Source organism: Coregonus lavaretus (assembly GCF_964263955.1).
Source record: "Coregonus lavaretus genome assembly, contig: HAP1_SCAFFOLD_870, whole genome shotgun sequence".
NCBI lineage: Eukaryota > Metazoa > Chordata > Actinopteri > Salmoniformes > Salmonidae > Coregonus > Coregonus lavaretus.
Window position 1 is genome coordinate 158,791 of NW_028161189.1, and position 11,830 is coordinate 170,620.

Below are 11,830 nucleotides of genomic sequence, written 5' to 3' on the forward strand. Positions count from 1 at the left end.
GATGGTATGACTGCTTATAACACCAGGAGGGCAGAGTGGATCAGATGGTATGACTGCTTATAACACCAGGAGGGCAGAGTGGATCAGATGGTATGACTGCTTATAACACCAGGAGGGCAGAGTGGATCAGATGGTATGACTGCTTATAACACCAGGAGGGCAGAGTGGATCAGATGGTATGACTGCTTATAACACCAGGAGGGCAGAGTGGATCAGATGGTATGACTGCTTATAACACCAGGAGGGCAGAGTGGATCAGATGGTATGACTGCTTATAACACCAGGAGGGCAGAGTGGATCAGATGGTATGACTGCTCCTTTCCAGAGGAATATAAAACACCTCCTCTCCAGCAGAATATAAACACCTCCTCTCCAGCGGAATATAAACACCTCCTCTCCAGAGGAATATAAACACCTCCTCTCCAGCGGAATATAAACACCTCCTCTCCAGCAGAATATAAACACCTCCTCTCCAGCAGAATATAAACACCTCCTCTCCAGAGGAATATAAACACCTCCTCTCCAGCAGAATATAAACACTTCCTCTCCAGAGGAATATAAACACCTCCTCTCCAGAGGAATATAAACCCCTCCTCTCCAGCAGAATATAAACACCTCCTCTCCAGCGGAATATAAACACCTCCTCTCCAGCAGAATATAAACACCTCCTCTCCAGCGGAATATAAACACCTCCTCTCCAGAGGAATATAAACACCTCTCCAGCAGAATATAAACACCTCCTCTCCAGCAGAATATAAACACTTCCTCTCCAGAGGAATATAAACACCTCCTCTCCAGAGGAATATAAACCCCTCCTCTCCAGCAGAATATAAACACCTCCTCTCCAGCGGAATATAAACACCTCCTCTCCAGCAGAATATAAACACCTCCTCTCCAGCAGAATATAAACACCTCCTCTCCAGAGGAATATAAACACCTCTCCAGCAGAATATAAACACCTCCTCTCCAGCGGAATATAAACACCTCCTCTCCAGCGGAATATAAACACCTCCTCTCCAGAGGAATATAAACACCTCCTCTCCAGAGGAATATAAACACCTCCTCTCCAGCGGAATATAAACACCTCCTCTCCAGCGGAATATAAACACCTCCTCTCCAGCGGAATATAAACACCTCCACTCCAGCAGAATATAAACACCTCCTCTCCAGCGGAATATAAACACCTCCTCTCCAGCAGAATATAAACACCTCCTCTCCAGAGGAATATAAACACCTCCTCTCCAGAGGAATATAAACCCCTCCTCTCCAGCGGAATATAAACACCTCCTCTCCAGAGGAATATAAACCCCTCCTCTCCAGCGGAATATAAACCCCTCCTCTCCAGCGGAATATAAACACCTCCTCTCCAGCAGAATATAAACACCTCCTCTCCAGCGGAATATAAACACCTCCTCTCCAGCAGAATATAAACACCTCCTCTCCAGAGGAATATAAACACCTCCTCTCCAGCAGAATATAAACACCTCCTCTCCAGCAGAATATAAACACCTCCTCTCCAGAGGAATATAAACACCTCCTCTCCAGAGGAATATAAACACCTCCTCTCCAGAGGAATATAAACACCTCCTCTCCAGCGGAATATAAACACCTCCTCTCCAGCGGAATATAAACACCTCCTCTCCAACAGAATATAAACACCACCTCTCCAGCGGAATATAAACACCTCCTCTCCAGCAGAATATAAACACCTCCTCTCCAGAGGAATATAAACACCTCCTCTCCAGAGGAATATAAACACCTCCTCTCCAGCGGAATATAAACACCTCCTCTCCAGCAGAATATAAACACCTCCTCTCCAGAGGAATATAAACACCTCCTCTCCAGCGGAATATAAACACCTCCTCTCCAGCGGAATATAAACACCTCCTCTCCAGCAGAATATAAACACCTCCTCTCCAGAGGAATATAAACACCTCCTCTCCAGAGGAATATAAACACCTCCTCTCCAGCAGAATATAAACACCTCCTCTCCAGCGGAATATAAACACCTCCTCTCCAGCAGAATATAAACACCTCCTCTCCAGCAGAATATAAACACCTCCTCTCCAGCGGAATATAAACACCTCCTCTCCAGCAGAATATAAACACCTCCTCTCCAGCAGAATATAAACACCTCCTCTCCAGAGGAATATAAACACCTACTCTCCAGCGGAATATAAACACCTCCTCTCCAGCGGAATATAAACACCTCCTCTCCAGAGGAATATAAACACCTCCTCTCCAGAGGAATATAAACACCTCCTCTCCAGCAGAATATAAACACCTCCTCTCCAGCGGAATATAAACACCTCCTCTCCAGCAGAATATAAACACCTCCTCTCCAGCAGAATATAAACACCTCCTCTCCAGCGGAATATAAACACCTCCTCTCCAGCAGAATATAAACACCTCCTCTCCAGCAGAATATAAACACCTCCTCTCCAGAGGAATATAAACACCTCCTCTCCAGCGGAATATAAACACCTCCTCTCCAGCGGAATATAAACACCTCCTCTCCAGCGGAATATAAACACCTCCTCTCCAGCGGAATATAAACACCTCCTCTCCAGAGGAATATAAACACCTCCTCTCCAGCAGAATATAAACACCTCCTCTCCAGCAGAATATAAACACACCGCACGCTACACAGCTGTTTATCACACAGTTGCTTACACATACGCTCACACAAATGCACACACACACTCTCACGCACACACCTCCTTAATGTGAGTGGGGGTCTTTCCTGTACGGGCTCATTCCTCCATTGTTGCCATAATTATTTCCATACCAAACACTCCTGACATGACTCAGCTCTTAACAAGTGCCTCATCCACCTCTCCCGCTCTACTTTCATGTCTTCAACATCAACTTTTTATCCGTCCCTCCCCCGTTCAAATATCCAGTGTGTGTAATATAAAAAGGTCCACTTCTCCTGTTCAACAGTATGATTCTTCCCAACCACAACAACGCTGAGGTAATAAAAGCCGTTTCTGATTCTTTGGCTCCGGGTGGAAATGAAAAGGTCTATTTCCAGATCACCAGGTCTGTTCTACAGACACTCCATGTATTGCACAGCTCACACTCACCAGGCCTCTACAATTCCACAATGTCAGAGAAGGGTAGAAAAACAAATGAACAACTGAGTCTTTGATAGTATTGTAATATACATTGGCTGTCTATTACAACAGAACTATCATTATACAATGATCATAATGTATTACTATGTATATAGTATCGTAACATAAAAATACTACAAAAGTACACATTCTTTCAGTGGTACCTTGTACATTATTTGCCTTCCCTTTCTTTAATGTCAAGACAGTATATAATAATTCAGAGTCTTTTCCAGTAACAACGTATTAGCCTTGCCTGTCCCCATGTTGCAGATGTGCAGCAAATCAACACAAAAATCACAAAACACTCACTTACCTGGAGACATTGGGGAAATGTCTTTGCACATATTGTGATTGGTGAGATGATCGGTGAAGCACTACACTGATTCAAGGCTATGGAATATGCATATGGTGAGCATGCCATACACCGACACCAGAACATCCATCACTAATTCAATCAGCAAACCCAGAATCAGACACCTGTCGCCAGGCGGTTTTGGTCATCGACTGCTCAGGATGACTATTTATCCATCTATGCTCACATGAGGGGCTCGTTGGCTCAAAATGGAAACTTGTTGACATAGCCCCACAGAAGCTGACCTTGAGTCAGTGTGTGTGTGTGTGTTTGGTTGAGTGTGTGTGTGTGTCTGGTTGAGTGTGTGTGTGTGTGTGTCTGGTTGAGTGTGTGTGTGTGTGTGTGTGTCTGGTTGAGTGTGTGTGTGTGTGTGTCTGGTTGAGTGTGTGTGTGTGTGTGTCTGGTTGAGTGTGTGTGTGTCTGGTTGAGTGTGTGTGTGTGTCTGGTTGAGTGTGTGTGTGTCTGGTTGAGTGTGTGTGTGTGTGTGTGTGTGTGTCTGGTTGAGTGTGTGTGTGTGTGTGTGTCTGGTTGAGTGTGTGTGTGTGTGTGTCTGGTTGAGTGTGTGTGTGTGTGTGTCTGGTTGAGTGTGTGTGTGTCTGGTTGAGTGTGTGTGTGTGTCTGGTTGAGTGTGTGTGTGTGTGTGTCTGGTTGAGTGTGTGTGTGTGTCTGGTTGAGTGTGTGTGTATGTCCAGGCTTTTGAACAAAGCTCCCCTCCATATTCCACTGCCTCCTGATTAGTGTCAAAAGTTCACAGGTCAAGTCATCAATCCTATGGTGGTCAAGAGCAGGAGAGCTCAGAACAAACGACTGTCCGTGTGAGCCTACTGCCTGGACACACACACACACACACACACACACACACACACACACACACACACACACACACACACACACACACACACACACACACACACACACACACACACACACACACACACACACACACACACACACACACACACACACACACACACACACGAGGCTGCTGAGGGGAGGACGGCTCATAATAATGGCTGGAATGGAGTAAATGGAATGGTATCCAACATGTGGAAACCTTGGGTTTGATGTGTTCGATATCATTCCATTGATTCCATTCCAGCCATTACTATGAGCCCATCCTCCCCAATTAAGGTTGCACCGGCCGGCTGTGACACACACAGGGGGGGGGGATCACGGGCCAGCTACTGCGAGGCTATGTCAACAAGTACCGGGCCAAACAGGGGAATGTTTGGACGGCTGCTTATCGCCATGCGCTTATTCAATCTGCCCAAAGTGTTTGTTGGCAGATTCTGACTGGGATACACCGGGTTCACTGTATTAATAGTAACACTAGTTAATGGCTGAGTGAGTGGAGACCCAGGGTACCAGTGTGTGGTAGACATACTGTACCAGTAGCGTCCTCACTAAGGTGGGAGAGTACAGTAGTCATAGATTAGGGGTTTCCAACTCCCGGTACAGGAGATACTGACGGTGTAGGTTGAATATCTTTCCATCTAATCAATCTAGTCAAAGACCAAAGAAGCCAATCAGAAGATCAGAACAGAGATCTAAGGAACAGAGACTGGGACAGGCTACATACAACTGAGGAAGTGGACACAACCCAAACCAGGAAGAAGAACAAAACTAAAACTAAACGGGAAAGCAAGGAGAAAGGCGTGTAGTAGTGCACAGAATATATCTCAGGGGCACAAGCACTTGCGAGGACAATGTGGTTGTGAGGGGGGAAGCCAGTGATTATTAGTTTTGATAACCAAAACTCCAGGTGATTGGTGAACACTCAACGTACTCTCGTCGAGAGAGAGAGATGTATACTGACCGGCTCGCTCTCATAGTAATTCTCCCAGTGCAGTCTCAGGACTTTCTTTGTCATCTGGAAAGGGTTGAAAAAGGTAGAGTAGATGGGGGTTAGGGTTAGGCAGCGCAGCATTCCATACACACACACACACACACACACACACACACACACACACACACACACACACACTACACATGGAACTGGAAGGGACATGCAGTTAGTAGAGGAAATGAAGTCATATTTAGACCTCACATTGGGGCCCGTCCTACAAACACACACTCAATGCAAAAACACACACACACTCTCTCAACGCACACAAACACAGACACAGAAGCATGGGACATAAAACACATGGTCAGAAACCAAATCGGGATGAAAAATGCTTTCATCCTGACACCATGCGTACAGTATGCTAAGGTAATAGAACCACTGAAGTTAGCCATAGCATTATTCTAATGTGTGGTGACTGCATTATGATGAATAAGGGCAAGAAATATGGATCGAGAGCTATGCTATAGCTATGAGAACAAATTGGTCTGCAAATTGCTCCGTTTCAAAATGGCTTATTTTGCCTGTAAACAGACTGTCTGAACCCCTTAGAATGTGAAGTTGTGAAATACTCTGAGCTGTTCTGAGTGACTGGGTTACAATATACACTTTGGTAAAGAGAGAGGGAGGAAAAGAGTGAGTGAGCGTAAGAGAGAGAGAGAGAGAGTGAGAGTGAGAGAGAGTGAGGAAAAGAGTGAGTGAGTGAGCGTGAGAGAGAGAGAGAGAGAGAGAGAGAGAGAGAGAGAGAGAGAGAGAGAGAGAGAGAACACCGGAGAAACAGAAGGAATTCACACCCTTCTCAGAATGGGCGTCAGGTTGTCAGAGTAGCGGGGGGGTTGGACATGGCTGGATCTCTATGTTATGTTATGAACATTGGAGCTTCGGAGCTGGCAGAGGTGCAACAAGTTTTGAACAACATCAACATTCCACACTTTGCACCCCGCTTGTAATGGTTTTGTGTGTTTGTGTGTGTGTGTGTGTGTGTGTGTGTGTGTGTGTGTGTGTGTGTGTGTGTATCTGCGTGTATGAGTGAGTGTGTGTGGTTGCCTTGTTATGTGAAACCCAGGAAAGCAACAGGGAAACAAAGCTTGGCATGAGAGAGAGTGGTAGACAGAGAGGTAGAGAGAGATGTAGACAGAGAGGTAGAGAGAGGGGGGTAGACAGAGAGGGGTAGACAGAGGGGGGTAGACAGAGGGGGGTAGACAGAGAGGGGTAGACAGAGAGGGGTAGACAGAGGGGGGTAGACAGAGGGGGGTAGACAGAGGGGGGTAGACAGAGGGGGGTAGACAGAGAGGGGTACACAGAGAGGGGTAGACAGAGAGGGGTAGACAGAGAGGGGTAGACAGAGTGGTAGCCAGCCAGTCAGCTTCTCCTTCTGGATGTTTCTAAGTGTGTGTGTTCTTATGTGATTGGTTAGACTGGGTTGCATCCCCTTGGGATTGGAGTAGTGGGGATAACGGAGATGGCAGAGTGTTGTGAGAGCATATTGACAACAACAGTCATAGGGAGTGTGTGAGACGAGTGAGTGTGTGTGTGTATGTGTGTGTGTGTGTGTGTTTATGTGTGTGTGACTGAGACACGGAAAGAGACCCTGTCGTGCTGCCTGACAGATGTCTAACAGGGATGAGAGGGTCACACATCCACCTGCGTGCGCACACACACACACACAGCCTCATCAAACCGCAGCCAAGCAAATTTATAGCCTGTTGTTATGGTTCGGTTTAATTAAAATGTTCCGAAGGCATTGGGCCAGACTACCCAAGAACCATTACAATTAATTGACTTTTAGCAAGTAGATTGATGATGAATAATTCATTATATATACATATTGGCTTCTGCTTAATTACAATTTAGAAATCACATCCATTTGTTCAACGAGTGGACTTGTGTATATGAATAATAATATCTTGACTTTTGAATTAAGTACCCCTCTGTATATCATGAAATGAATTAAATACAATATGCATGTATGGTACAGTAGGATGTTACGTGATGGGACTTGACTGGTGTTGCTTTGTATGTGTAGATAACTGAATCAACAGATCTTCTCTGAGAAAATTAAGCAAAGAGTTTAACCTCTTCCTCCTTCTTAAACACACACATGCGCACGCACACATACGCACACACCCTGAAAATAATTTACTGTTTAAGTCCAATGGTATGGGAATAACAGTAAATCAATCAATCAAAAAAGGCTCGCACACAATTATATATATATATATATAGATAGATATATACACACACAGTATATATATATATATAGATAGATATATATATATACACACACAGTCAAAAGCACAAATAAAAAGACATCTGCATGTAGATATGCAAACCCACATGTACATAGACTCCACAGACCAACAAACATCCACGCGCCAAAAGCCAGCAGATTAACTGGGCCACAAGGCAGTGTCATGGTAATGAGAGGGCCCACTGCCTTGTCTCTCTGGTGGGCTGAGGGATGAGGCTCTGTTAAAGCCTCTGTGTGTCTCTGTGTGAGAGAGACTATGGGAGCTGCTGAAAGCCACCAACAATGTAATGTTTCCTCTGGGCTTTGCTTTCCTCTCTTTCCTGTTAGCAGAGAGAGAGGGGTGTGGCCACCGTGGACCTCTGGGAGCAGGCAGCTGCGTGATGCTCACACACAGACAGAAAGACAGACAGACAGACCATATACACAGAAACAAAACCCAGAGACAACCATGTGTCGTGCACATTAAGTCAGACAGACAGAGTCAGACAGACAGACAGAGTCAGACATCTCTTTCCAATCACCAGTCCGTGAGGAGGGGCTACAGATGCGTCTTGGCTACAGTGTTGAAGTCCTACTGTATCTCTCACCTGATTGAGGTAATGATACTCTTCAGGCTTTTTGAGGTGAAAGGTGCTCCTGTCCTCCTCACTTGCTCCTGTCAGCAGGTAGTAAAACACATGGTAGTTCCTGAAAAGCAAGCAGGTCAGAAGACATTAACACCACTTAACAACATTAGTTTTTACTAACAAGACAAACAAACACTGGATTGTCCATTAGGGAAGAGTTGACTCATTGAGTGTGTGTGTACGTGTGTGTGTGTGTGTGTGTGTGTGTGTGTGTGTGTGTGTGTGTGTGTGTGTGAATGTGTATAGTCTAGAGGTCAGAGGTCAGAGGGCAAAACTGTGCTGCAGCTGGTCCTCTCGTGGCACACCCACCCACACACATTTTGTGCAGCTGTAGTGGGAGCCTGGAGTCAGAAATATATCTCAATAAGAGCCCCCTGACCTAAAGGGGCCCCTTTTGAGCCCCCCCCCCCCCCCCCCACCCCACCCACAGTGAGGTTAACCCTCGCAACACCATTCAGCCTGCACAGCATATTAGTGTCAACCCCACTTAGGGCTACTGAGAAACACAGCACGCAGCCCGAGCTTGGCTGGGTAATTCACCATCATCTAAACTGATTCTGTTGAACACTTGTTGATGTCAAACTACTTGATACTTGCCGTTAACTTTCTTTAGGACAAAATCATGAACCGTGAAGGACCCCAGAATTACAGTGGAAAAGAGAAGTCCATTTTTTGTTAAGAGTTTTCAGGATCGGGTGAATTATGAGACAGCGACTCCAGTATTGGAACATTAAGTACAGGAGGCTACAGTCCTGGTCCACACTGGTGTCAGGATTCATCTGGCACCACATGTCTCTCTCTGACCCTGCTGTAACCAACTGAAACACACACCTACTGTAGGAAAGGACTTTCTAGCACGAATGGACTATTACATTCCTCGCCAAAAGTGTCAACGTCTAAACGCATTGGTGGTTGGTGGCAGCAGTGGGATCCAATCATGACTCTAGAGACACTCTATATCATGTGACGCAATCATTCCCACATGATCCCTTTTATATAGAATGGAGTGCTTATTCACACTGAGTTGAAGTTCTCTCAGCAAAGACAACCTCATTGGAAGGAGATGTGATTTCTGGCCTAGTTTATGAGAGCTACTCAATTCTGGATTCTTATCAAACAGTCTCTATAGAGACACTTCAAGGTCAGAGATTGACACTTTTTGAACACTGTGGTGAAAATAAATGATCCAACTAGTCATTCATTGTGTATTTGTTTTCCCAGTGGGGTTTGCTGTGTAAGTGTTCCACTCAGTCTTACAAAACAATTAGGGAAGTGATCAGTGTCTGATTCTATGTGAATACAACACCATGTCCTTGTTCTGCACTAATATGATACTACAGTACAATACTGTAGAATGATGACTGTGTGTGGCAGTAGGATGATTAAGATGCTGTGAGGGCTTACCGTTCATTGTGCTCCTGGTAGACCAGTCTTGATTTCTCCAGAAGGTACTTCTCAACATAGGCTCTGGAACAAACAGCACAGACCCCGGCGTCAGTCACAACATGGGGGTGATAGGGAGTCGGGACCAACTTGATCAGATATTGGCATTGGACAATGCACGCTAAGCTGCCACCAAATTCACTATGATGTTGGGTAGGACTATAAACAGTATGAGTATAGATATAGAATTGAATGACTATACACAGGTAGGACTATACACAGGTAGGACTATACACAGGTAGGACTATAGACAGGTAGGACTATAGACAGGTAGGACTATAGACAGGTAGGACTATAGACAGGTAGGACTATAGATGTGTTAGCAGGGGACATACGATGGACAGGGGACACAGAATGGACAGAGGACATAGGAAGGACAGGGGACGGGGATACCTAGTCAGTTGCGCAACGAACGCATTCAACCGAAATGTGTCTTCCGCATTTAACCCAACCCCTCTGAATCAGAGAGGTGCGGGGTGCCGTTAAACAACGTACACGTCATCGGTGCCCGAATACAGATGAGGACCCAGGGGACATAGCCAGGTGACATAGCCAGTCAACTAGAACAATGACTTGAAATGTAATATCTGAACGGGTATGTTTCTCACCCTCGGACAGTGCCACTCTCCTGGTAATTCACTTGGATGAACTTGCCGAAGCGACTCGAGTTGTTGTTGTGGGCAGTTTTTGCATTCCCAAACGCCTGCAGAGGAGAGAGAAGAGGTGATGAGAGAAAATCCAAGCAGGAGACCGTTAGACAAGGAAACTAGACTGAACTAAAATAAACTAAACATGCAACAATTTCAAAGATTTTACTGAGTTACAGTTCATATAAGGAAATCAGTTAATTGAAATACATTCAATTATGCCCTAATCTATGGATATCACATGACTGGGCAGGGGTGCAGCCATGGGTGGAGCCAGGCCAGCCAATCAGAATGAGTTTCTCCCCACAAAAGGGCTTTATTACAGACATAAATACTCCTCAGCACCCCACCACCCCCCTCAGATGATCCCGCAGGTGAAGAAGCCGGATGTGGAGGTCCTGGGCTGGCGTGGTTACACGTGGTCTGAGGTTGTGAGGCCGGTTGGACGTACTGCCAAATTTTCTAAAACAATGTTGGAGGCGGTTTATGGTAGAGAAATTAACATTCAATTATCTGGCAACAGCTCTGGTGGACATTCCTGCAGTCAGCATGCCAGACACCTGTGGCATTTTAAAGTGGCCTTTTATTGTCCCTAGCACAAGGTCCACCTGTGTAATGATCATGCTGTTTATTCAGCTTCTTGAAATGTCACACCTGTCAGGTGGATGGATTATCTTGGCAAAGGAGAAATACTCATAGGGATGTAAACAAAACTGTGCACAACACTTTTTGAGAAATAAGCTTTTTCTGCATATGGAACATTTCTGGGATTAAATCAAAAAATTCAGCTCAGGAAACATGGGCTCCAACACTTTACATCTTGCGTTTAAATATATGTTTCATTGTAGGTTATATGTCCATGTTGCAAAATATTGATAGGCGTGGGCATGTTTGTGGGTCAACCAATATGGGATAACAACCACTGTGAGCCAACCTCAAGACATTTCTTTGATCAGCTACACCTCAGAGCCATATTTCATTCAGTCTAATAACATGGAATAGATCTTTATTTATGCATTATACAGGAAATGTGTCATGTTGCTGACACAGGAGCCTCGCCACACAACATACACACAACAGGCTGGGAGCAGCACAGAAACCAACAGGTCTTCAGAACGCTCCAAAGTTCTTCAGTTTAAAGTCAGACAAATTCACCAAAAATGATGGAGCTGCAGCAAGAAGCCCTGATGGGGAAAAAAATAGTCAGTCGGGTAATGCAATCCATGTGGACCTGCTGGAACATGTGCAGTGGTGTGCTTTAATAAGAGTCCAGTTATTCCCCTCTGGCTGGGTTTGTGTTGTACGGCTGCCTGGAGGGGAAGTCCTTATTCGCCCTATATAAACCCTGCAGTTATTTGTAGCCTCCGCCGCAAGTAAACTAATTCCTCAGTGAATCACCTTTTTGAGCTGCACCTTGTGCGTCTGCTAACACGCGCGCTTATTAAAAGGGTGGTTAGCGTGCTAATGCTAGGCTAGCTGGAGGCGCCCCAGGACGGGTTGAGTAAATAGGCCGGAGACCGCGGGAGCACACCTCCCTGCTCGTATTCACACT

The 11,830-nt window shown here is 45.5% G+C and overlaps 1 protein-coding gene across 1 annotated transcript in view; it reads right to left on the reverse strand.

Annotated features, from left to right (window-relative positions):
- LOC311121032 (unconventional myosin-IXAa-like) overlaps positions 1 to 9,655 on the reverse strand; it is a 77,827-nt gene extending 68,172 nt beyond the window's left edge. Inside the window, exons 1-3 of the mRNA XM_084195573.1 lie at positions 9,593 to 9,655; positions 8,150 to 8,249; positions 5,285 to 5,338 (exon numbers count right to left, since the gene is read on the reverse strand). Coding sequence (XP_084051699.1) covers positions 5,285 to 5,338 — 54 coding nt within the window. The 5' untranslated portion in view covers positions 8,150 to 8,249; positions 9,593 to 9,655. The remainder of the gene's footprint in view (positions 1 to 5,284; positions 5,339 to 8,149; positions 8,250 to 9,592) is intronic.
- Between the last annotated feature and the right edge of the window lie 2,175 nt (positions 9,656 to 11,830).